At 47.6% G+C, this 27,540-nt stretch overlaps 1 protein-coding gene across 2 annotated transcripts in view; it reads right to left on the reverse strand.

Annotated features, from left to right (window-relative positions):
* Positions 1-21,028, reverse strand: part of TMEM87B (transmembrane protein 87B) — a 47,463-nt gene extending 26,435 nt beyond the window's left edge. The window contains exons 1-10 of one of the 2 annotated variants that reach the window (XM_079110666.1): positions 20,676-21,028; positions 18,743-18,803; positions 15,885-15,976; positions 12,988-13,113; positions 11,972-12,022; positions 10,488-10,578; positions 8,362-8,423; positions 7,945-8,128; positions 4,362-4,461; positions 1,109-1,202 (exon numbers count right to left, since the gene is read on the reverse strand). In XM_079110666.1, coding sequence (XP_078966792.1) covers positions 1,109-1,202; positions 4,362-4,461; positions 7,945-8,128; positions 8,362-8,423; positions 10,488-10,578; positions 11,972-12,022; positions 12,988-13,113; positions 15,885-15,976; positions 18,743-18,803; positions 20,676-20,801 — 987 coding nt within the window. In that variant the 5' untranslated portion in view covers positions 20,802-21,028. The remainder of the gene's footprint in view (positions 1-1,108; positions 1,203-4,361; positions 4,462-7,944; positions 8,129-8,361; positions 8,424-10,487; positions 10,579-11,971; positions 12,023-12,987; positions 13,114-15,884; positions 15,977-18,742; positions 18,804-20,675) is intronic. The other variant, XM_079110665.1, reaches the window with a different exon arrangement.
* Positions 21,029-27,540: the final 6,512 nt, after the last annotated feature.

Below are 27,540 nucleotides of genomic sequence, written 5' to 3' on the forward strand. Positions count from 1 at the left end.
GTGAAGGAACAGAGAGGTAAAACAAGGAGGACGTGTTGCAGGCATGGACCAACTGAGACCACACCCTGACCAGTGGTATCTAGGACAGTCACTAAGATGTTATGAACGTGTTTAAGGAAATACAATGTATACACTCCATTTAGATGTGGAATATATACCTTCTCTTTTCTTCCTAGCAAAGAAAAATTTTCTGTGATTTATATAAATATAAATGTGGAGCTCATTATATGAAAAAATAAAAATAAATCCAGAAGAATAAAAGAGCAGGTGTATTTAACAGAGGTGGGTGTGTCACACATGACAGAAAGAGAAATGAGGTTTTGACATTTACTGGACATTTCCTGCTCCTGGGGTCAGCTCGTAGAGGTAAGCTTCGTGGTGACACACACTCACGCCTCTGTGCATGATGGTCTGACTCACACATCTAACCCAAAGGTCACTCTGGGTGGAATGACAAGGTAGGTACAGTCACCCTAATCACTTGGTCTAATCACTTGTCAAGGAAGGCCAAAGCTAGACACCTAGAGGTCTCACAGATGAAAGTGTGAACACGTCCCCGTCAGCAGCCCTGCTGTCCATGTCACCAGAGTCCTTTCTACGAACACTACCACTTCCTGGGTCCAACCTGGGGTCTGCTGAAACCCCAACAGCCACAAGACAGAGAAAACTCAAACCAATCAAACCAGTGAGACTCAGGAGACTGATGAAAGGTCACGTCTATGTGCCTGGCGGGGGTCATGAGCTTTCTGTTCACTTGACACATTTTAAAATCCAGAATGAAGGAAGACATGGATGTGTACAGACTGAATAATGACAGACAAACGTTCTTCATGGAGAATAACTGAATGATTCAGAGATGGAGCTAATTCTGGGGAGGACATTAGCTGGGATTGCTACAACCCACCATTTCATTTTAACAAGGACTCTTGTCTTCTTCAGGAAGTACCGAAAAGGGAAATATCTCATAGGAAAAAAGCTCTGCTGGGGTCTTTTTTTTTAGTTTTAAATAAATTCTGTCTTTAAATTAAAAAAAAAAAAATCATCTCAGGAGCTAAAACAAATTTCACAGCAACAATAAAAGGGGTGGCGGGAATCACACAGCTCTTACCCCGACGACCCGCATCACGCCCTCAACAGCAGCGAAGATGAAGTAAAGCAGGCCCAGTCCGATCACCCGGTGCATGACGGTTCCGAGACGAGGCCTGGAGCGAGGAGGAGGCAGGAGGAGGCAGGTGAGAGAGCACACACGCAGCAACCACACCCTCTAATCAACTCAGCCGGCTCTGGCTCCAGAGGCCCGGCTGACGCCCGGCAGAAACAGGCCTGGGCAATACAGTCCCTTCCTCTAGGACCCAAGACTGCACAGATGCCGGGGAAGCAACAGTTTGAGGCCACAAGAGGATTCTGTGCAAGTTGATGCAACACAGTAACTGTAATTGGGCACTATTTCTGCTGAGTGGACCACAAGGTTGGGGAAGTCTGGAAGGTAAGTGCCCACGTCCAACAGCCACTGGGAGAACTCTTTCTCCTACTGACACGGCTTACAAACCGTGGTGAGGAAGGTCCACCCGGAGGCAGTTCACAGACCTTCTGACTTGAGCAGAGCAAGAATGGAGCGGAGAGGGAGCACCAGGGCTTCCCCCGACCTCTGCCTCCTCCACTCGTAACAAGAGTGCTAACAGAATCTAGTTTGCGTTCTTCACACTGAAGAGTTAAAAATAATATTTCTGACTTGTAAAACATAAATGAACTGCAGAAATGCAAAGATGTGGAGTGTGTATCTTCTCAATAATATGAAAATAAAGAAAATTTCATGACATTTACAAATCAGCATTGATCGCAGCACATACATTTCAGAATACACAAAAACCCTCGAGTCTACTAGAAAAACTGATTTTGAAAAAAATAAGGTACTCATTTTAAAACAAAATCTAAATAAAGATTAAAGTCCATAGTTGATCTACAAAATTATTTACCTAATCTAGTTATAACCAGCTAACCAGAACACCCAAACCACTAGAACTCGTACTGCTCCGACTCTAGAGTTCAAGGGAACAATCCAACAGTGGAGGGACTTGTTCAGAAAGGGCCTGTGCCCCAACCCAACCCATGCTCCAGCTCCTTCTGCAGCAACAGCACACCTGTGTACCTGAGGTTCACAACCAGACCTACGCTGCACAGACGGCTCCCCCCTACGAGGGTGCTGTGCTGTTCCAGGTTGTCTACGTGCGGACCACAAAGCGGCCTCTTTGTTGAGAAGAAATCTCGATGAAGTCCAGTGGAGAACCTTTTTAACTCAAACCCTAGCTCACATGCACATGCAGGCCTTCAGTGCAGGTCACTGGGCACCTGCTAAGGCCTGCATGGGGGCTGAGTCAAGGACCCAAACCAGCAAAGCTCCTACTCCATGGAAGCCACCAGAGCGTGAGGGGACAGGCAATACATACTAAGTATGCACTGGGTAGCTCTGTAAAGAAGACGTGGGACAGGGACACACAGCATGCACTGGCAGTGGAGCAGAGGCCTGGGGGGAGCACTCGTGAGGCCAGCCAGGGTGCCCAGCTCTTGGGCCTGGCACAGATGGGAAGCTGGACCTATCGAGGCTGGGATGTTGTCAAGAAGGCCGCCCAAGGAGAAGTCAGGGGAACCTGGGGAGCCCGGGGTCTGAAGTCCAAACGCGGGCACGCCAAGGCAGTGCTCGAAGAGGGGTGAGGAAGGACCTGCCGCGATGGAGGCAGAACGCACGCTGCGCTCCTGGAGAGAGCGCAAAGGCAGGGCTTGCGCCCCAGGCTACCGGCTGCACACCCGACTGGCACTGACCAGGGCCACACAAACAGGCAGGGGAGGTCATGGTGACCTGACAAGAGAAGGCTGAGAGGAGCAGTGGGGCAGAACCTCGCCGGGGACGTTCAAGAGAACACAGGAGGCTGAGGTGGCACCTGCGACCAGGGATGAGGCAGAAGCAGGGGCCTGGGGGCTTGTAGGCCTTGCTTTGAAGAAGGGCACAATCAGTGGCAGGCTGACAGTGACCCGCCAGGGAGGAACGCTGAGAGGCAGGGGAGATGGGAGCTGCCACTGGGGCGGTCTGATGGCTGTGTGGGCACAGGGCAGGGACAGCCCGGGAGGAGGCCAGGACCTGAGGGCGACCACGCAGAGGCTCTCTCAGCGAGGAAGGAGCCCAGGGCAGTGTGAGGGAAGGCATGGTGGAGACTAGAAAGGGGGGAGGAGCCATTCTGCCAGGGGTTTGGGAGAACTGCCCCTGCAGTACAGAAAGTCACCAGGAAATGAGGGCCAGAGCTGTTCCCGGGCAGATGCTCACGCCTGTGAGCCTGATGCAGACGGAAAGCTGGGCCTTCCATGGTTTGGCTGCGAGGCGGTCAAGAAGGCCCTCCAGGACAATTGGGGGCAGCAGGGGGCCAGAACCAGGAACAAAGTGAGGACACCACAGGGGAAGGGTGCTAGGGCCGAAAGGTCAGAGGGCACGCAGGGGACAGAGAGTGAACAGGAGACAGGGGACAACAGTTGGAAAGGTGTTGCTCAAACTGAGCTCACAAACAGGGTGCAGTTGACCACCACAGGAAACCAGTGGCTGTAACAAGAGTAGCCAAGGGCAGGAGAGGCAGGCGTGAGCCCGGATCAGCGAGGGGACTAGCGGAAGTGCAGGAACTCCAGCTGGGGAGGCTTGGAGGAGGAAGAGAGCCTGCTTGCAAGACGGAGGGCGGGAGTCTGCAGTTCAGTCTCCAAGGAAGCCGGCGGGAGGCTGAAGATGAGCTTCTGGGAAGGAGAAAGTTTAGGGAAGCAAGAACAGGGGTCTGAAAAAGCAAGAGGGTGAAGAGGACAAGTTCTCCCACACTCACGGACCTGCGAGGACAGGCCTGCTGGGAGGGTCCTCAGGGGACACACGGGCTTCGTCAGTCATCCTGCTGACACGGTGTCTAACCAACTCTACAACACTCAAACGTGACTGCAAAAGCTTTGCTGTACTGGCTAGAAAACAAAATGGCTGGACCTATAAGAGACACTTTAGATTTTCCATTGTCCTTCGAGTTAACACTTGGTGAGCCTAACTATAAAGTTATTACAATTCAAATTCAGAATATTTATTTGGCAATAACATAAAGTACCTATTCCCGCAACCTTTTTATTTTTTGGCTGGGTATGGAACCTAAGACCCTGCCCATGCTAGGCAAAGGCTCTGCCAGAGTTCCAGCCACAGCCCAGGAAGTCTCTTAAAACCATTTTCTTGCAGATTTTCCCCTGGTGATTTGCATAAAGCCACTGAGGAGTTGCCAGTTCCACCAAGGTCATGATGCACCCGAGTCACCAGGTGAGAGACAAGGTGTTCCACCCCCAGTACTTACTTCACAATACCATAACCCAGGCTCACAATGATCACCAGGAGGCGGGCCAACGTCCTCTTAATGGCAGATATCAACTCCGCAAATATCAATAAACCTTGGGCTGCGGGGGAAAAAGAAAGTACTTCACCGTGTGCACATCTGAAGGCCTTCCACCCAAGACTCTAGGCGTGTGCTATGGACCACTACAGTCTGAGCAGAGCCACTAGCCAGATTTGGTTTGAAAGTTCTCTAAGCCACCTGATGTCTGAAACCCTCAGGGGTGGAGAGTTCACAGCCTCCTGAGGAAGCCGTCCAGATCTGATGGGCTCTGCTGGACAGCACTCTTCTGTCTCCCGAGCTGCCCTGGGGATACCCAGCTCCTTCCCGCTTCTTGTCCTGTGACTGAGCCATAACACGCCTGCAGCTTCTCTCTGGAGGATGCCTCCACCACTAGCTGTAACAGTGTATGTGTCGGCTAGCACAGTGAGGCCCTGGCTTCGGTCCCCAGCATCGTCACACACACCATTATGCTCCCACTGGGTGGCTGTGATATTGAAAGACACACCTTGGTCCCCACCTGCATGGGACTTGTACCCTGTCCAAGTAAAGAGACAGAGTTCAGCCTGTTTTCCGAATGCTGGATGTGACGCAGTAGCCCTGAGACTAGAGGAAGCCCAACCTAATCCACACTCAGGGGAGGCAGAAGTGGGCCCAGAAAAGCTCAGATAACAGTGATGAAGTGACATCTACAACAGGACTTGCAAGGTCAGGGACAGCATGTGGGAAAGGAAAGGGCAGAGCAGAGATAATGGCGTGCGCCCCGTGAGCAGCCTCCAGCAGGGCAAGGAACACGGAGGTTGAGGAGAGCCTGGCCACTAATCAGTGACCACCGTGTAGGTTCTGGGGCCTGTCAGGAGTCTGGACCTTGGCCGTGGTGGTGAACATGGGAGTAAGAGGGACGACCTCCACCCAAGGGCCGAGTCGGCCCTCGTCTGGTTTGGTAAACAAAGTTCTGCTGGAAGACTTGCTTGCATGTTTCTGTGGCAGAGCTGAGGAGCTCAAACACTCAGGCTGCAAAGCCCCAGGGATTCGCTTCTATGGCCACTCGGAAGCAATGGGCAGACTGCTGCAGCAAGAGGGCGGGTGCTGCCACCACGGCGGGGGACGAGTGGACTGTGGGCAAGGAAAGTGCTCCAGAGGCCATGCCAGACCCCTGGGGGAGAGGCGAGGGGGTCCTGGCGGTGAGGACGGAGAAGAGCGGGCAGACGTTTGCAAAGCAGCCAGCCGGGGCTCACGCCAGTCACGAAGCCACCGGATGCTTTCTGCTCTTGTGATCTCCAGCTGCCTTTCTGCACAAAGCCACAGGAGACCCTATCCAACATCTTAGGTAGCTCAGGAACCAGAGGGAGGAAGGAGGCAAGGAGGCCTGCTGGCAGCGAGAGAAAAACCTGGAAGAGCAGTGGGTTTGGGATCAGACGAGGCAGGTGCAAGGGCGGAAGGCACGCACTTCATCTCTGTAGAGACGAGAAGCCAGCAAGGCACTCAGGTGTGGGCAGGTGACGTGCTGCTCTATAGCTTGGGGATAGAGGTCCTGACGAGAGAGAAAGCTTTAGAAGAAACCAGGGAGGAGACCTCAGGAGAGACCAGAACGTGGGGAGAGGGTAAGGCACAAATGTGTGGAGACGGGTGCCTTCCAGCCCACCACAGCTGCTCCTTTTGAAGGAGTGCAAATACACCTTTCTGGAAAAGTCTGACCTGCAAGGCAGGTTCTCAGTCCCGACTCCGCGATGGCTCCTGCACCGATCTAAGGTTGCGGGAGCCCGTGGGGGGCAACCGCTCTCGCTGCCTGTGCTGTTTGCTTTTCATCAGCCTCGATCCTCAAATCCTTTTAAAAACCATGCACCTGTGTTTCTGCAATCTGTACTTCGATCCCACGTTCAAGATCTTACCCATTGAATTCCACTTTCCCATTCAGGATGTCATCTCTCTGCATCCCATCATTTATCTTCAGGTGAGTGATTACACTCCTGCAAGCCTCACATCATCACAAAATTGAACAGAATGTGACAAAACTGAACAGAATTGACTGATAGGCTACTGTCAGTCAATAAATAGACTAATAGGCGACTGTCTGCCTGACCTCTTCTGGTAACTCTTCTGGCAACCAGTTTTCAGCTCATGCTCCTGTCTTGTCTGTAAGAAATCACAAGAGACCCCCCCCCCCCAAATACCCTGGAGAAATCTAGCTATCTTAAGTTTATGACATTTTCTTAACTGCCAATCTAATTGCCCAGAAGAAAGAAATCAGCCTGACAGAACCCATTCTCGGAGGACCTGTGTTGGGCTCTAACAGCCACTGCTTCCTACCCCCTTAGTGGTTTTGCTAAATCGGTCCTTCCAGGATCAAGGTGAGCCGGACAGCTTACTTACAGAATTCCCTCCTGGGAACATCAGAAAGGATGCCAGCCCAGGCCTGATTTTCAGGCACCTCTGCTATGGGACAGGACTCGTGGAAGATGCTGACAGCAGAACAGGGCTTCTCTTCCAAGCCCCCTGGTGCCATGTCACAAGAGGACCTGCCATTCCCAAGGATCTCTTCCTAGATCTCTGCCTTCTGCTGCTCCTCACCCAGGTGCAGACCGCATAACAGCAAGGAGCTGAACTGCGTTCAGCAAAGCTTCACCGTAGGCAGCAGACCCACCCCCTCCTCATCACTGATCTAGAGCACACGTGCACACAACATGTGTGCACACAACGTGCGTGCACACCACTGACCCAGAAACGCTTCTACAGCAGCTATACTCCACCATGCACCCTGCATGCTTGCCCTTTCTTTATTCTTTTCTACAAGACCTTTGAAACTCCTTATTTTGGCAAATTTCAAATATTCCCCAACAGGGATTAAATCAGTAAGCAAGTTTCCACGAACCCATAGCTGAGCTTCGACACTTATCAATGTTACCACGAATGTTTCACCTGTGCTCCAACCCTCTTCTCCTGGAGCATACTTGATAAACAGCAGACATAACAATGTCCCTTGAAACTCTACCAGGATCACTTGTAGGTATCACTCGGAAGTACCTTTTAGAGCACAGGGTGCGGGTGGGGGGGGGCACCTAACACAAGCTGTCCCTGCCTTACACATCCCACTGTGTATGCGGTGACGGGCCACCAGAATCACGAGGCTCCTGCAGGAGTGAAGAGGTGGGAAGGCCTGGCACCTTGAGGCTGCTGACTCCACTCCCTATGGTCACACTGCCTTTGCTCTTTCTTTAGAGAAGGGAAAAGACTGATGGGAAAAGGGGGTCATGTTAAAAGGTGGGCCTCTTCTCAAGTCCTCCTGCCCAGAACTTGGTTGTTTTAATCTAAGCTGAACCTTAGGGAAAAGGAATCTTCCTTTTTCCAGGAGGGAAAGTTATCAAGAAGGAAAACAGAAAATGAAGAGGTGCGCTGGCCCAGACCAGGCACCACAGCGACCTCCTCTTCTTGGCTTCCCTCCTCTTTCCTCCTCCCAAGCCCCACACAGAGGGGGCTCCCACAACTCCGCTCACAGGTGTGGGGCAACGCTACATCGTATTAGAGGCACGAGACCCTCAAGACTTACTTGACAGTCCAGTGCTGTTGATGTTTTGGTATTCCGAATAAAAAACTGCTTTTTCCAGCATTCCTAGGAAAATCACAGCGGCTATCCAGAACTGGATTCTTAATATATCTTTCCAGTAACAGGCAGACCATGTCAGCCAGAGTATACCATACAATATATAAACAATACACATCACCATGTAAAACTGTAGGAAGAGAAACAATTTCAGTCAGTTAAACCTTCTGATGATGTGGAAGTTGACATTTCTACATTTGAGTATCCAATCATTCACCTTCTAGTCCCTTTGGAACCAAAAAAGAGGGTATGACAAAGCATTAGCTACCAATGATTGTTAATCCCCACACTCTTAAAATTTTTGTTTCCCAATGAGCACACAAAATTCATTTTTCAAAAGGAAAAAAGATGAAAAATACTCACGATCATTAGAGGCCAATCTGATGCAGAGATATATCCATGAGGCCCCATCATTGAAAGAGAAACTAGAGATGGTGACAGTAGGGACAGAGAAGAAATAAAAGAATTAGTTAGCATTCTTAAGTCTTAAAATATAATCAGGCACCAATTATAAAAATAGAAAATAATGGGGCTGGGGATATAGCTTAGTTGGTAGAGTGCTTGCCTTGCAAGCACAAGGCCCTGGGTTCAATCCCCAGTACCACAAAAAAAAAGAAAAGAAAAGAAAAATAGCCGGGCACAGTGATGCATGACTGTATCCCAGCGACTCAGGAGGCTGAGGCAAGAGGATCGAGAGTTCAAAGCCAGCCTCAGCAACTTAGCGAGGTCCTAAGCAACTCAGCAAGACCCTGTCGCTAAATAAAATATTTAAAAAGTGCTGCGGATATGGCTCTATGGGTAAATGCTCCTGGGTTCAATCCCCAGTACCAATCAATCAACCAATCAATCAACAAATAAACAAACATAAGCTCAGTTCCAAAAAGGCTTGGAGAACACAAACCATGCCAACGACTGCTCAATTTCACCTATACACACCTATACACACCGGATGCATGGATAATCAGTTAACTGTTTGATTATGTAATATCATCAAGCAAGACACCTCTAACTTGTACTAATCTGATCCCACACAGAAAGCAAGATCCCAAACCAGTCCCAAACCAGACCTGCGACTGGCTCCTCACAACGGCCGAACTCACTGAGGCCCGACCCCCTGAATGCAGCAGGGATGAGCAGCTGAACTCAAGCCACTCAAGCCGCTGGGCTGAATTCCGAAAGGAGATGAGCACAGTGCCATGCGCAGGGCGAGACACACAGGCTGGGCACGGTCCTGCTCCCAGCTGCAGGCCCAACACTGCCCACTGCTGCCCGGGAGAAGGCACGACACCCAGGAAGAGGTGAAGGGCTGGTGACATTCACTCCCCGCCATGTGACATTAAGATGGGGTGGTGGGCTGGGATGTGCCTCACAGCAAGGCCCTGGAGTCAGTGGAGTCCCCGGGCCGTCAAGGGCTGTTGGTACCGCTGCGATCCAGCAGACGCCACCTTGGAAGAGGACAGCCAAGGTGATTCCAGACCGTGAAAGCATTTGTTCCTGGAGAACAGCTCACTGTGAGCTTGCTCTTGTGGGGAACCAGCTGAGGAGGCCCTGCGGGTGGGGGCAGAGGCGGTGTCACAGACCGCAGAGGCCACAGCAGGCGGACATGTTACTTCTACTCCTAGGCTATGGACAGATCCTCTATTTATGTGTTTATATTTGGCAGTACTGGGCATTGAACCAGGGCCTCACGCAGGCTAGGAAAGCACTCTACCACTGAGCTACATCCCCCGCCTGGTTTGGGTTTTGACATGGGGTGTCACTAAGTTGCCCAGGCTGGGCTTGAACCCACAATTCTGCCTCAGCCTCCACGTTGGTGGGATTACACGTGTGTGCCACCATATCTCGCAAACAGATCCTTTAAAATAAAAGTGTTCAAATAAGAAACACTTAAAACCCCTGACAACTGTTAACGGTTGCATACCCATTTCCATGTTGAGATTTTTCTGATCTGACAGGATGGAAAAATTTATATTACACTATGAAGTTTGAATTTTTAAAATTTATCTGAAATAGCCAGGTGCAGTGGCTCATGCCTGTAATCCCAGTGGCTTGGGAGGCTGAAGCAGGAGGATCGTGAGTTCAAAGCCAGCTTCAGCAACTTAGCAAGGTCGTAAGCAAATCAGCAAGACACTGTCTCTAAATAAAATATAAAAAGGGGGCTGGGGATGTGGCTCAGTGGTGAGCATCCCGGATTCAATCCCCAATGCCACCAAAACAAAACAAAACAAAACACTGAAATATATACAATTATTTGTCAATTAAAGAAAAACTCATTTTATAAAAAGTATCTTCAGTTAACAATAAAATTTTCAATCCATTAAAAAATGTGCATTAAGATAAGCATAAAATTTTAAATCCTAAAAACGTATGACAAAAGACATCCCATTCCGAAATAAATATTTTAACAGGGAATGCAGATTTAGATCAGAGATTCCAAAGACCACAGAGAAGACAGACAGTGAAGAGGCACACATGCAGTTTAACGATACCATTCAAGTTCCAGCTGGCATCTGCTTTCTCCGTTTTAATAGAAACAATAAAGATGTGAAACCCATCTCTCTGTGTTCTGGCCACCACATCCTGAAATAGGGAACAAGACCCCTGATGTCACTCTTAACAAGCTACCGTGTAAGACAGGGCTGAACGATTGCTCAGCACACTTCAAAACACTTTCTGGTAACTGAATTGGGTCGCTTTTTAAAACACAGATACAATAGAGAAGGCTAGGCTGCCGGAGACTTTTTTTTTTTTTTTTTTTTTTTAAACCATGATACTCCCAGACTTAAAGGGGCGGGGGAAGAAAAAGGAAGATTTTATTCTAATATTATCAAGTATTGTTTGAATTAAATGTGTTCTTTAAAAATTGAGTTGAGGAAGGAGGAAGTCAGATAACATTGTCCGAAATGAGTCAGGCCAGGTACTGTCATCCCTCAGTGTCCACAGGACTGGTTCAGGACCCCCAACCAAGGGACACAAAATTCCATGGGACTATATGGCCCTTATAAAAAATGGCATGGTGTTTGCATATAATCTACGCATCTCCCTGTATGCTTAAAAATCACCTCTATGTTATTTGCAATACCTAATATAATGTAATGTATAATATAATGTAAGTGCTATGCAAATAGTTGTTCTGTATTGTTTAGGAAAAATGTCAAGAAAAAAGTCTGTCAGTGTTCGATACAGAATTCCTTTTTACAAATAGTTCTGATATGCCCTTGCTGTGAGGATCGACCATACCTAGACTAACGGATTCCAAGTTAAGCAGCCCCACAAGGAACAGCACCGCCCACTGTAGTAACTAGGGCCCTCCCGACGGCCCCACACAAGCGGACACCGTCCACCTTCCCAAGCAGTTCCCATCTCCTCCTACTGTGCTACACAAGGCAGTCTGTGTTGTCTGTCCTGCCCTCCGGAGCGACCGCCTCTTCCTGAGCAGGCTTCACTTCAGGATGGTTAAACGTGGAGTCAGGACTAAGCACACGGCTCTCCTAACTCCAACCTCAGTCTCCACCCCTAACTCGAGCTCGCCCTCTTGACTCCTTCCCGTCTGCAGATGTCTAGCAATTCCCCAGAACACCACCCCCACCAGGCTGCATTCACCGTCTCTCCGACTCTCCTCCTGGGAATCAGACTCAGGCCTTGCGCCGGCCGGGTGTGCACCCACCACTGAGCCACACGCCCAGCCCGGACATCTGAGCTTCCTGTCTCTAGGGCCTTAGTGGGGCAGTCTTGTACGATCACGAGTGGGATTTTACTTTTCAAGAAAAGAAAGGCTGCACAGAAGTTGACCTTAAATTACAACAGTAAAGAGATTTTTAGACAAAGATAGAGCAGCATGTGCTGATCACGCAGGCGCTTTCTTCTGATTTCAATAACACTGTCATTCTCCAACTGACTGTCCGTCACGTTTTCTGCTCGATCTCACTATGACTTGTACACATCTGATTTAAAGACAAGTAAGATGGCTCACCACTGATCCTTCCTGATTTGAAACATTTCTGACACCTGTTAGTTCTTTGTTCTGGAAAAAAGGAAAAAGAAGTAAAATGATCCCATTATATATTACTGCATGTCTACAGGGAAAAGTAATTTTAATAAATAAGGAAAATGTGTTAGAATAAAGATTTGAAAACCGAACATCAGAGAACAAACATCCTCGGAAAATGAGTAACAAAATTCTGCTTTTTACAAATCCTTCCTTAATGGTGTGGTTACTGCTTGATAGTGGTTACCACTGGGGGGTACTGGTTCAGGACCCTCACCGTCCACCCAGTGAACACCAAAATCCACGGCTGTGTGTGCCTTCGTATAAATGGCATGGTGCTTGCATGTAACCTACACACAAAAAGGGGGGTTCTGCAGACTAAAATACTGTGCTCTTGATCTGGGTATACAAAGGTGTGTTCAGCTCTTGAAAATTCACCCAGGTGTGTACTTATGTGAACTTCTATTTATTAAGCTCTTACATGCATTTCAAAAAGAAATTACTGCTTCCTTCAAAGATTTACTGCTCATCTTCACTTTGGAATTTCCAGAACAAAAACGCCCCGCCACCTCCTGGTCCAGGAAGACTACCATCGACATTTTGCCCTCTGACGCCCTGCGGGAGCGGGGCCTGAGGAGGAGCGGCGTTGTCCTGAAGGCTGCGGACAGGAGTGACTGGGCCTCAGTGCACCACTGATGTGATAGTGCGGAGGTCACTGGGGACCGTGATGGGGCTCCTCTCACAGAAGGACAGGGCAACAGACCGAGGACCGTGGAAAGAACGGGAGATAAGTTTCAAATGGCGGATCATAGCGGACTCTGGCAAGGATGTCGCTGCAAGGGCTGCAGAGCAATGACAACACCTTACTCTGTGAGACCACACACGATCCAAAACCAAGAATCAAGTACCCTCGTCACAATACTGACAGGACTTCGAGTTGATATTTGTATTTACTACAAATAAAGCAGACTCTGCTTTAACATAGCCAGACTGCCACTCACATTCAACGCAGGAAACACCTGTAAATCACTGCTGCAATCTAAGTTTTCATTTTTTGTTGTCCAGCAGTTGATGTTCTTCAAATAAGCACAAAAGTTTTCTTCCAGTTCGTGTTTCTGGGACATCTCCTACACAAGGTAAAATTCCATGTTATAATTTATTTCCATATTTCTTTTCCTGGAAGATAAATAACACTTAATATCTAAATACTACCAAGAGTTTATTCAGTTTGGAATACTTGGAAATATGCAGTAAAATAAAATGCCAAAGAGATGGAAATTTTGAACATAATTCTAAGTATAACTGAGATCCCTCATGACATTTTAGTCATTCCAATGTGTTCAGATACAACAGTACATGACATAAATGTAATCTGTTTCTGTACATAAGTACTGGGATTGAACCCGCAGCCCTGCATCTCAGGTGTTCTACTATTGAGCTATACCACCAGCCCTTTGTATTTTATTTTGAGACAGAGTCTTGCTAAATTGCCCAAGCTTGAACTTGCAACCCCCCTGCCTCCATCTCCTAAGTAGCTGGGATTATAGGTGCATGACACTGCACAGAACTATAATCATAATTTTTATTAGTACATTACAGTTGTACATATCAATGGAATTTTTTGTATAATAATAAGCTTGTAAGAAAAGTGATTAAGATACCACCACAAAGAAACAGTTCATAGAAAACTGGAGCATACTTTGTCCTGGGCCTCCTTCTACTTTATCCTATGTGTAAGAGACTTTACAAAGAAAACAGTATTAAATTACAAAGAAAGATAAACCAAACAGCTACTGAAGCAAAAGTATAACCCAAATGAACACACAGGAGATGCTTACACATCAACAGCCTGACTTCCCTGCATCCTGGAACAGATGCATCAATCAAGCTCCTGATAGCAGCTCCCAGTCATCAAAATCCTGGCCCTCACCTGGCACGGTGATACTCGCCTAAAATCCCAGGACTTGAGAGAGTGAGGCAGAAGCATTCAAAATATGAGGCCAGTCTCAAAAATTTAGTGAGCCCCTTAGCAACTTATCAAGACCTGTCTCAAATTAAAAAAAACATAAAAGGTCTGGGAATGTAGCTCAGTGGAAAACACTCCTGGGTTCAATCCCCAGTACCCAAAAAAAAAAAAAAAAAAAAAAAAGCTCTCAGAGACCAAGTATAGGCTCATTTGAGCAAATAAATTAAAGTAGTAACAGATTATAACCTATGACAGTGAAATTTAGTATGCACATTCTGATGACTGAGTTACTGACAGAAAAAGAGAGTAAAGGGAAGAGCTCATCTGTACAGAATGATAAAAATGTAGAAGAAAATACAAAATCAGAAAATCATGACTTAGCAATCATACAGTAATAACTGATTCATCAGGCAAGAATCTTGAAAAGATGCTCAAGTAAATGATAAATGTTTGATGAAAAGACAGGGTATTTACAGTGTCAAAATTATTTTCCCAGTCAGGTGCTTTGGTATATGCCTGTAATTCCAGTCACTTGTGAGGCTGAGACAGGAGGATCACAAGTTTGAAGTCAGCCTGGGAGGGGACCCTGTCTCAAAATCAAATTTAAAAAAGGGCTGGGAGAGTAGCTCAGTAGTAAAGCACCCCAGAACCACCAAACGAAAAATATATCCCTATAAATTGTTAATAACAAAGAGAAAGATAGTAACTTTACAGTGGAGAAGCCTGGCAGGTATGTCCTTAATCAACTGACCAAATAACAACATCAAAAGTGGACAAAGGATTCTGTGGCATTCTTGGCACAAGTATACAACCTGAATCTGGTAAAGTAGTAACAGAAATACGCAAACTGAGGGATATTTTGTAATTAAATACATTCATATGCTTCAAAAATAAAATGTCATTCTAGATTATCAGCAATTAAAAAACAAGGAAGGATGGTCACTGTGATCCTGGACTCAGCTTGTCCCTGCCTCTCCCCAATCCATCAAAGACAATCAATGACAGGAGTGAAATGCAAATAAGGTCTAATGCTACGTTAAGTGGCTCTGCATCCAAGTTACCTCTCCAAACTCAATCATCACACTGCGTGATCTGCATGAACACCTGTTCTAAGAAACTTACTCAAGAGTTTACTGGGAAGGGATAAAACATTTGGGGATAAAGTAAAAAAGGCAGTATTTGAGGAAAAGGACATTTTTTATTCCAAATGAAAAGAGACTACAAATAAACCATGGAAACCCATGCATTACCCAGGACAGAAGTCAATCAGACAAGGAAAACGAAAATGAAGCTGAAATGAAATGACTCTAGGCGACCATTGGGAGAGCCACTCAGGAGCCCTCCTCAGGGAGACCCAGGGCCCAGTACCCTCAGAGGGACAGCCGGGCATGGCGGCCTTCCTGAGCCGGCCTCTTCCTGCCCTGCCTCCCTCCCTCCGGCCTTCCCCACTTCCTTCCTCCTCCTCGCCTTCCTCCGGGATCGACTTGAACTCACTAAGCCCACTTTTCTCACAAAAGCTCTACGTTCCCTACAGGTAGTATTTTAAATGAAGCAGAACTTAAAATTTCTTTCTCAAATGTCGGCTGATTCTCATTTGTATGCAACCCACAGTCCCTCTACCAATGGCCCCGACGAGTCTAACTTCAGCTTTCGCTGACGGAAACCGGAGGTGTAGAATCACCTCAGAAAGCACACTCTGACCCGCTGCTTGAGCCCGACATTACCCTGGGGCACTTCTGAAATCACCCTCTCTTTCTGGCCTCGCTCTGATAAGCTAATAAATCTTTACACTTAAAATGTTTCCTTCATAGCTTTTTTGGAGATGCAAGCTTATTTAGGACGCAGAGACGCGTTTCAGGGGGAACGTGGGCCACCGCAGAGGGGCAGGACCTCCCAGCTCCCAGCTCTGCTTGCGGGGACAGCCCCACTTACCTCCAGCTCAGGGTACTCGCTGTGGCAGGTGTGGTACTTCAAAGTCCACTCTACAGTGAACTTCACGGGCTTCAGACACCTGAACGACTTAACTGTTTAGAAAAAGAGAGGTTCATTTTATATTAATAACACAGTCTTCCAGCCTTTGAGAATGCAATCTAAAATGGGCTACTTTAGAATAACAATGAGTGAGACATTACTTTCCCCAGGAAGTCACTGTGAAGTCACAGGCACATTCACTGGATTATCACAGCTAACAGAAAGCTGCTACCTCACTATCACTGCAACCACAGATGGAAGCTCCAAGGAAGAGTGCAGGACACGGCACAGCGAAGCCCCTGGTGCTCTGGTGGAGGGCGGCTTGCTCATGCCCAGGGAGACGCCCGCAGTTCTCAGAGCTGGGAACATGTGAGTTCCCGCCAACCACAGAGAGGCCTCGTTAAACACATCAAGAGTCAGGACAGGCACAGCAAGACCACACCTTACAAGTGACGCGAAGCCAGCTGTGGAGTAAAGGCTACTCCAGGTGCACCCTAAAGAAGCTTTAAACTGGAAAGGATTAAACGAACCCACAAGAAATTGAACAAAGGTGTTACAGGACTACGACCTCATGCAGCTCTCAAGAGTACAATGCACAGCACCCGCCACCTACATGAAGACCAGACATACAGTGCAGCATGGATGAGTCAGTCCTCAGGACAAAGACGAGGGACAAGCGAAGAAGCACATGACAGTGTTTCACAAGCTCGAGGTCAAGGACAGCATGGGCTGTTGAGGGGGGACGAGACAGAAAGGAACCCAGTGTACTGGAGGAAAGCAAAAGAATACTCAAACCCAAGCACCCAATGGAGAGATCTAGCGTGTGCGGAAACCCTGGCGGGAGAGATGGGTGTGGAGTCCGAAGAGCTGCGCGGCCTTCCCACACGGATGTCCGCCTGCTTCCGCAGCAGCGGTTAACCAGACGCCCTTTCTCCTAGGAATGACCCTGCGCCTTGGTGAACAACTCGCGTGTGGGCTGCTTCTGGGCTCTCCAGTCTGTTTCACTGCTCCACCTACATGGCTACTCCTCGTCCAGAACCACACTATGTGCCTACGGTTTTATGTAAGTTCTGAAATCGGATAATAAAAGTCCTTCAACCTTGTTCTTTTACAAAACTGTGCTGGCCATCCCAGGTCTTCTGTATTCTTATATAACTTTTAGAAACAGTTGCTTCCCGTAGAAGAGCCTCCATGGAATCTGGGATTAAACTGAGGGTATCATGCTAGCTAAGGCTTCTCATAGATGCCCTTCACCAGGCTGAAGAAGCTTCCTTCCAGCTCTTGTTTTCTGAGGACTTTCATCATGAATGGGTGTTGAATCTTTTCCTTCTTGTGGGGGCGGGTACTGGGGATTGAACTCAGGGGTACTTGACCACTGAGCCACACCCCAGCCCTATTTTGTATTTTATTTAGAGACAGGGTCTGAGTTGCGTAGGACCTCACTTTTGCTGAGGCTAGCTTTGAACTCGTGACCCTCCTGCGTCAGCCTCCCGGACACTGGGATTACAGGTGTGTGCCACAGTGCCTGACAAATTTTTCAAATGCTTTTTCTACATCTAAGGTAGACAGATGGTAAACTACATGGAGATATGTTCAACGCATGCTCCACATGACTGCATCTTGACCAGGGTAGCAGAAGAGGGGTCACCTGAGAGAGCCAGATGTCTGATATCCATACCAGCAAGAACACATCTAAGAGCGAAGACCATGCCGAGCTCTGCAGGTACTAAAACTGGGTCCTGTGAGAACACAGAACTGCCTACCATCCCTTCCCACACTCCTGGTGTCAGTGCATGAGCTAGACTGCCCACTGCGCACCTGTAACAAGGACCAGCTGCAGAGGGACGTGCGCTGAGGGCTCACTCCTTCCTGACATGCAGTGGTTGCAGAGGTTGCCTGAGCATGGCACTGGACAGGTGGAGGCTTCCTCCACATGGACCAGCCGCCTCACAGCAAGTCGTGGCCCAGGAGGGCCTCTCTCCCAGCAGTGCTGCTGGACGCAGCCACTGGGTGCCTGCTGAACCCCAGCAGTGTCCCCTCTGTCCTGCCCTTCAATTTCCTCCTCACATGCTATTGTCACCAGGATGACTATGAAACCAGAACTTCTCTAAACCACCTCTGCTCCCTGTCTGCTGGCTGGCCTCGATTCCCCAGGGAGAGATCCCAAGTTGTAGACTCGCCCCTAACACATGACCGAGGAAAGGGGCCTGGCTTCAGTTCCTGGAGAGGCCAGTCTGCTTTACTCTAAAAATATGCTTTGTCCCGACTCTAACTCTGGTACCGAACTCTCCTAGAATTAGACCACAGTGAATAGAATCTAATTTTACCCATTAAAAGTATCAAACACTGTTGGTACATCAGTATTTACACAGAAAACACAACACTTACTTAAGTCATAGAACCCTAATTGAAATGTCAGTGTCCAATAATTCCTATTTCACACTATATCATGTACACTTAAAAATTTCAGAACATTAAAAGCTTATCACAAGCACATTTCACATATTCACAAAAGGAATTTTATATCTTTTAAAATCTGGAACTCAGTCATGTATCCAGAAAACAAATATCTTTTTTGCTGAAGCCTACTTTATTAGCCCTTAATTACAATTTTAAAAGAATGATTCTTATTACATTTTCTGAAGGATTAGAAAAATTCACTCAGTAAATAATCAAGTCCTGACTGAAACAAAACTCTAAAATGTTATCATCACTAAAAACAATTGCTTAGCTTCCTATATTTACATTAGTTTACATTAAATCAATGAATTAATAATATAGATGATGTTTATATTAGTATATTATTTAATTATGCTTACCAGAAAACTTGATCTCAGTGGAATTAAACATAGTTTTCCTAAATATCAAAGGTCCTGATTTCTAAAATAAAAAACAAACATAAAAAGATCGGGTCACAATTTTTTTCTCTATTGTTTAGGTTCTCTGATCCTTGAACTCCTCTGACCAGAGAGAATCTCCCTTAAAATATAAGTCTGCTCACATCACTCACTTGCTTAAAATCCTGTCCAGAATATCTATTCTGCACTTGCCATGGGTAAAGATCAGAAGTGTCCAACTGGGGTGGGCCAGGGCATGACAGGTTGGCAGAGGGGGCACTGCACAGTTAGTGCTCCTGGGACACGCCGTGAAGGGCCTCTGCAACTGCACACTGCTGGCTTGGTTTCAAAGTGAATGTAGTTTTGATAAACCACCTCCCTCCCAGATGCTAGGTTTTTCACTGTGAAAAACCTAGAACTCCATCCATCTCTGCACCATCAGGGCCTGCTCACAGTGCTACTGCTTTGCTCCCCGCCTTTGCTGACCAAGGAAATACCTACTCATCCTTTGAGACTGGACAGGCATCTCGTCCAGAAAAAGGGGCTGGGTCAGTTCCCTCTCTGCTCCCATCCCAGCTGTGCTGCCATGTACATAATTATCCACTCATGAATCAGTTGTCCCTACGACTGCATGAGCTTAAGAGATGGGGCTGTGTCTAAAATTCATTTTTGCAATAGCAATGACCAGTCTAGTGCAAGGCACACTGTGGTGCTCACTTAAGCTATTTGCTAAACTTAATCAAAAGAACCATTTCTTGATGGATTTGCAGTACAAATCAAAGAAAGTCCCTCTCTTCCTGTTCTGAAGGGAGAGTTCTGACCATCTGAAATGGGGGGGGGAATCAGCCCACTTTTTGCAAAGATGGCTCTTAAAGGCCATTACTAGCCAGTAACACAAGAATAAAGTTAGCCTGACTAAGTTATGTGGCAGCCAAGAAACAAAACTTCTCTTCATGAACCCAAGTCACGATTCCCCTGTGGCCTTTGGATTCTCACCATCCAACACACAGGCAAATATCTTTACAGATATGCTCAAGCAGACCAACAGTGCGTGCAGTTGATTTGCTTCAGTTTATGACACTTAATTGCATTCACTATAGAAACAGCAAAAAAACATAAGTGTGTTTCACTAAATTTTGTTTCTTACTGTTCAGAGAAATTAAAAAGTGCAGATTACATAGAGCTGCCCGATATGGCATCAACTCAGAACCCTGGAAGAAATTTAGCTGCACTGGGTCTGAAAGAAACAGAAAAATACCCCTATTTGTTCCTCTGTGTAGCTTCTGTACATTTTTTTGCGGGGGGTGAGGAAATGAAAATGTAAATTTCATCTTTAGCGGGACGTCATTTCAATGCATGTGGAAAATACTCGTCACCAACAGCTGGATGAGTCACTGGACCCTAGAGAAGATAATGCTTCCTCCCGACTTCCTGTCTCTTTTGCAAGATTTTCCATGATTCCACCCCTGCTTTCCTCCCACATCATCTCCTCTAACTACATGCCAATTTCTCACAAAGCGTGTCCGGGTCGGGAAGCGCTTCCACCCACCCTTCCTAAGACCGCGTTCCCAGCCCGCCACTCCCGGCCCGCCCCGCCTCGGCCGCTCAGTCCCGGAACTGACAGCACTGCTGGGGAGACGCGCCACGGCGGCGGCGAACGGAGCGGCTGGGACGCCCCGCAGCAGCCTCTGCCGGGAGGGGTCGAGCCGCCACGGGGCGCGGGGGCGCGGGACCCCGGGCTCGGGTCTGAAGAACCCAGAACGCGGTGCTGCCGCAGCGCGGGCCCGCAGGTCCTCGCGGCCAGCGGGGGCGCTGGGCAGGGACGGCCGCCAGCACGGCCAGCCTGCCCTTCCCGAGCCCGGGCCGGGCGGCACGGGGCGGGCGCAGGCCGCGGGGGCCCCCACAGCCCACTTACGTCGTCGACCGTCTGGGTCCAGAGCCCGAGCTCCGGGACGGCGCGCACCGCCGCCGGGGCGCAGCACAGCAGGCAGAGGGCGGCGCGCAGCAGCGGGGCCGCGGCGGGAGGGCGGCGGGCGGCCATCTTGGCGCGGGGGCGCACCTGGCGCCCGGGACGCCCGCCACGCCCCGCGCCCGCACCTGCCGCAGCTCCGCCCCCGGCGGGCGGGCCCGCGGCGGGGAAGCGGGGCTCGGGCCGGGACGCGGGGAAGCGCGGTGCGAGCCCGGGGAGCGAGGCCCGGCCAGCGCGAGGACCGGGGCAGCTCGGAAGAGCGGGGAGGCGGGCTCAGGCCGGCCGGAGCGCACGGGCGGGGCGGGAGGCGGGCCGCAGCGCGGGGGCGGGAGGCGGCGTGGATGAGGCGTGGGGCGGGGCGGGAGCGTGGTGTGGGCGGGGCCGGGCGGGAGGAGGGCCGAAATGTGGGGGCGGGGCGGGGCCAGGCGGTGCAGCAGCGTGGAAGAGGCGAGGTGTGGGGCGGGGCGGGAGGAGGGCCGAAGTCTGGGGGCGGGGACCCGCGTGCGGGGTGGGGCGTGGGGTGTGGATAGGTGTGCTGGCGAGGCGCATTGGCGGGAACGGTCGTGGGGGCGCGGACAGGGCCGGAGCTTGGAGGCGGAGCCCAGCCTGGAGGCGGAGCCCTCCGGGGACTGCCCGCGGAGGACGGCTGTAGGCTGAAGCTCCGCTCCGTGGCTCAGTTTTTTGCACCCTGTACCCTGAACCCCTGCCTCTACGCCGACTCTCAGCTCTAGGCAAACAAACCCTTGTGGAAATTTCTATAGGAAGTACCGGCAAGTTGCTTTGAGGCCGGGGCCGGTTGCACACGAGGCAGTGTGTTGCGAGCACTGGTGTGGATAGCACAATCAGTAATTTTCAGAACAAAGTTGCAGGGTAGGGCTCACAGTACTGCCTTATTGTGCACCTTGCCTGGCATTTCTGTGAAAACGGAATACTTGCCTTGGCGTCAGTGAGAACTAGCTCATACATTACCAGATGTAAGTAATATCGTGCGGGATGATAGAATCCTGGACTACTATTGTCGTTTCCGTGAAGTGGCATCTGTTTGTTGTCAAGAAGCACTGACTGCCTTACGAGTCACCCAAATCCTTCTCAGTAATTTTGAGATTCAGAGTCATGCTCAGTAACTACCTGCCAAAAGACCTGAGCAAACTCAAGGCCCTTAAAGCATGACAGGGTGAGGCTGGAGAACGCGTTCAGCTCAGCAGTTCATGAACGTTCAGGAAAACTAGTTTCACATAAGGTAAGCAATAGTAAAGTTATACATAGAAAATTACTGTAAAAAATAATTTGGAGCAGAATACATCCCTTCAGAAAAATGAAAGCATGTCCAACCTTGCCCACCAAAGAACTGAAAACTATGACCTAATATGAGTTGAAAGACATTAAGAACATGATAGTGGTTGTGAGTAAGCAACAAAAATTAAGAGGTGAAAACTCGGGGAGAAAGGTGGCAGAACTCAGGAAAGCTATGCATTCGATTTTTAAATTTGTCTTCGTTGTCGATGGACCTTTATTTTATTCATTTACTTATGTGCAGTGCTGAGGGTGGAACCCAGAGCCGCAGCACATGTGAGGTAAACCATCTACCACCCAGCCACAACCCCAGTCCTATACATTTGACTTTGACTTTTACTATTTTGCTTTAATTTAGATTTAGGAGAAATTTTGAAAGATTATTACATAAAGCACCATTTAAATACTTCATTTAACTTTTTTCCTCTACATCAAAAATCTCTGATTTTAGTTTAGGCTTAAGACATACATGTATAGACCTGAAGACTGTATTTCTGATATTTCCTGTTCTTGCATAGCTTATAATAACATCCGTAAATATTTTCCTATTGTGTCAATCTTTTATTTATGATATCCTCATACAGAGAGCAATTATCTAAATTCCCCAGCACTGAAATTGTTTCTAGAACAATAGCCAATTCTCACCAGGAGGTGGCACTAGCAGATTGATGTAATTTTGTATAAAGTTGTATTTTCCCCCTTTAAATTTAGTTTTCAACTGCTAACTTCAAGTGGGGTTGCTATATGCATCTCTTATTTATTTATTTATTTTTAAAATTAATAAATTTTATTTCTCAAGCACTTTTAGGTTTAAAGCAAAATTGAGGGAAATGTACAGAGTTCTCATATCCTCTTTGTCCCTGCCCACCTCCTTCCCCCATTATCAATATCCCACACTACAGTGAAAACCTCTACTTTAAGCCATTAAAACACTAATTTATTTGAGCTGGTTGCAGGTTCAAAGCTAGCCTAAGCAACTTAGCAAGGCCCTAAGCAACTCAGTGAGACCCTGTCTTGAAATAAAATATAAAAAGACCTGGGGATGTGGCTTAGTGGTTCAGTGGGTTCAATCCCCAGTACCAAAAATAAAGAAATAAAACAATTTACTTGGAAAATCTTGTGCACCTTACTGGTGCTAGGTATTGCATGATTGCATAGATTGCTGGTAATAGACTCAGCAGGGATTTTACAATATTGAAGAGCAATGACTTTGTCATTTAGATTTATGTCTATTCTATAACTTCATTTCTGAGGAAGATTAGAACTAACACTATTTCAACAAATCAAGCAGCATTTGATATCTACTACATCCAGGGCATTGCTCAGGTAAGAGGATTCTGCCATGACTGGGGGGCGGGGGGACACACAGGACAGAGTTCATGTACACGGCGGGAAGAGTAAAGTGATCCAATGTGGATATTAGTGTTCTAGAAGCAATTTGGATATTTTTCTTAATCCTAATTTTTTAGAGACTTCCTTCATCAGAAGCAGCCCCTGAAATAAGGACTGGAGTGGAAGTAGTTTATTTGGAAGTGTAGAAAACACCAGAAGGGGGCTATGGGTGGGATGGTGTCCTCTCCCTGCCCCCCACATTCATGTGTTGACATCCTAATCCCCAGTACTTTCAAACAAGACTATTTGGAAATAAGTGCATTAAAGACTTGTGGTAGATGAAGTAATAGGGACCACGTTTACCCTCCTGACTAAAAGAACAACAATGAACCAGACCAAATACAAAAAAATAATAGTGTTCAGTCCCTGGACTTCAGGTAATGAAAGATGGTTATCCATCAGGAGGGAGAAATTCTTTATGAGTCCTATGAGTGCCCTGGCTTACTGGATTGAGAGAATTTCAGACCACAGCACAGGAAGAAGAATCCAGAGCCTTGAAGACTCTGAGAAGACAGAGCTGAGAGTTCAAGATGATTGCAAATTCCAGGTCAGCCTCAGCAATTTAGAGAGACCTTGTCTCAAAATAAATAATAAAAAGGACTGGGGATGTAGCTCAGTGGTAAGGGGCCCCTGGGTTCAATCTCCAGTTAAAAAATAAAGAAAGAGAGAGAGAGAGACAGAGAGAGAGAGAGAGAGAGAGAGAGAGAGAAGAAACTAACCAAAATCTTGGGGGAAAAAAATTAACACTTTTTTTTTTTAACACTCTCATCAAGTATTCAGGTAGTCTAAAACATATAATTGCATCCACAGAAGAGTGGAGTGATAAAAATACTTGAAGAATGGTTGAAATGTTCCCAAACTTACTGAAAAGTATAAAAACATAGATCCAAGATCAGTTGAAGTCAAATAAAGTAAACATGAATAAAACATTAAGGAACGTGATAAGCACATTGCACAAATCAGCAAAAAAATAAATGTTTAGGGATGGGAGGAAAGAACGTGTTAGGTACAAAGAAAACATAAAAACTAAGAATGACACCAATTTATTCTCTGAAATAATGTAAACGAGAAGACAGTGGCTGGGGTTGGGGGCGTGGATCTTTAAAGCGCTGACGGAAGCATGTCTTTCAGCCTCCAATTCTGTACCCAGAAGGATTATCTTTCAAAGCCAGAGGAGGCAGTGATGTCAGCAAGCTGCAGACCAGGATGCTCCAAGGTCTTGCTCCCCCACAGAACACTGAGCAGGACTGTCTGAGCCAGGTACTCTACAAAGTGTCAAAAGGTCACAGAAACCAAGAAACTGCTCACCCAGGGAACAGGCACCTTTAACATGGTTGGGGCTCTGGCTCTGTAATGATGTCCCTGGCCCTGCCCAGCCCCTGCCCTGGGGCGGCGGCAGTCTGTGTTTTTAAACTGCAGAAGTTGGGTGCTCAGTTCCTTCCCCCAAACCAGCAGGCGTGGAGCAGACCTTACATATGCCACCGGGTATGTGGGTCCTAGTCTGGCTGGGGTGCCTTAGGGACTATCATAGGTGCTCTTGTTTTTCCTAACTCAGGCAAAAAACTTCACGGTGATTGCAGACCCACACACCTGGGACAGAGGCACACGGACACTGTCAAAGGTCTGAGTGAGAAGCGATGTGATTCTTTGGGAAATTAGGACACCCAGAAGCAGCAGAGTAGGAGGAACCTAGAAAGCCTTGCACACATCCAGGGAAAATGCACTCTTAGGAAAGACTGAGGCCTTAAGCTTCTGGTCGCGCCTGGTCTCAGAGGGAGCCCCAGAGCCCCTGTCCAAGACTGAGGGAGGTGGTTGAGTTTCGTTTTTGCATTTTCTTTTTTCTTTCTTTTTTTTTTTTGCGACCAACATCAAGAGGGGAAGGTAAGAGGGGAAGGGGAAGGGGAAAATAAAGATTCACAGACACAGGTCTTGAAGATTAAGCCGAGTTCAGGTGGAGCTCTGCCATCTGATGGAGATGCAGATCTAAAGAGGTGTGCCCAGCCATCTTCATTTATATATGTCTCATTATCAGGTTAAAGACTATGCAACCATTATTCTTTGTGTCCAGGAACTTTACAGAAACTAGGACATCAATGTAGCTTTTCATAGTTGCAATTCACAGTTGCAAAGTGTAATATGAGGAGCTTTGTGTAGCTCTCAAGAAAGTCCATTGTTTAAAGTTACACTAAGGCGGGCAGGAACCACGGAGCTGGTGAGCCATGCGGCTGTCTAGCAGAAGAGTTCCTTCCTTCCCGGGAGCTGTGTGCCTGAGCTCAAGGTCGGAGCTGATAGGACTCCTGCACAGCCTCTTCATGCAGGGCACTGCCACAGCAGCTGAGCGTCCTGTGCCCTTGCACAGGAACATTCCCAGGCACAGGGCACGCCACAGCCATGAGGTCACCAGAGACCCCCAATCTCAGTCTCTGCTCTCCCATCCTCTGTCATCACTCTCCACACTTTTTGTTGTTGTTTATTTTCAGTTTTGTTTGTTTCTTTCCATCTCCTGGTATTCAAGGAAATCACTATCAAACAAGCACACCTAGTTTTCTGAGCGTTTTGTCACGAATGTTTGATTTCTGCCATTTTTTTCTGTATCTACTGAGATCCTCTCAGGCTTTCCCTTTGTGCTGTTAGTACATTGTAGTTAAGCCATTTGGATGATGAATGAAGATATAATTCACATACCGTAACGCTCATCCTTTCTTATGTGGCATAATACGCCCAACATAAAAATTACCCTTTTGGCCATTTTTAAGGGCATGGTTATGTGGCGTTAAGGATTCACACATTGTGTCACCACCATCACCACTGTCCTCCCCAGGACCTTTTCATCTTCCCTGATCAAAACTCAGGACCCACTAAACACTAGGTCCCCATTCCCCGCAGCTCCAGTCCCTGGCAACCATTCTGCTCTCTATGAATCTGATTGCTCTAGGAACTTCAAGTGAGTGGAATCATAGAGTGTTTATCCTGCTGTGAGTGGCTTCTTTCATTCAGCCTAATATCTTCAAGCTGCATCCATGTTGTAGCATATGTCAGAATTTCCTTCCTTTTTAAGGCTGAATAATATTCCAGTGTGTGTGTGTGTGTGTGTGTGTGTGTGTATCACTTTTTTTTTATTCAAACAAACGATAACTTCTTTCCACCTTTCAGCTTTTGGGAATAGTGCTGGTAGGAACATGGGTGTACGAGTTTCTGTTTTTAGCACAGTTTTTTATTTTTTTGGATACATATCTATAAGTGAATTGCTGAGTCCTGTAGTAACTTGGTTTAACTTTTTTTAAACATTTTTTTAGATGTTGATAGACCTTTATTTCATTCATTTATTTTTATGTGGTGCTGAGAATCCAACCGAGTACCTCGCACATGCGGGGCAAGCGCTCTACCACTGAGCCGCAACCCAAGCCCTGGTTTACCTTTTTGAGGAACTGCCAGACCATTTTACAAACCTGCCGCATCTTACAATCCCATCAGCAATCCTATTGATCTGCCATGGCTGCCATAACAAAATACCTTAGACCGGAGTTTAAACCACAGAATTTTGTTTTCTCCAAGTTCTGAGGGATGAAGGTCCCGGATCAATGTGGGAGCAAGGTTGGTGTCTGGTGAGGGCTGTGTGCTTGGGTTGCAGATGGCCACTTTCCCCTGAATGCTCACATGGCTTCCTCATGCACTCCTGGAGGAGAGCAAAGGGGAGCTCTCTGGTGTCTCTTCTTATAAAGACACTAATTAGACTGGGGCCCCAGCTATGATCTCATTTAACCTTAATTCCTTAAAGGGCCCCATCTAATAAATACAGCTGGGGGTTAGGCTTCAACGTATGGTGTCGGGGGCGACACGTTCAGTCCATAATGCCAGTGCATGAGGGGTCCAGTTACTCCATATTCTGGCCAACACTTCTTATTGCTTGACTCATAGAGCATATCACTTCTGCTGGGTGTTTCATTTGGTTTCGACTTGAATTTCCCCAATGACTAATGACACTGAGCATATTTCCATGTGCTTATTGGCCATTTGTATTCCCTCCTAGGAGATGTCTAGTCGAAAGATTTGCTCAGTTTTAAATTGGGTCATTACCCATATTGGGGCAGGGTGGTTGGGAAGAATGAAGGAGCTGTGGACTGTG

Source organism: Sciurus vulgaris (genome assembly GCF_902686455.1).
Source record: "Sciurus vulgaris genome assembly, chromosome: 14".
NCBI lineage: Eukaryota > Metazoa > Chordata > Mammalia > Rodentia > Sciuridae > Sciurus > Sciurus vulgaris.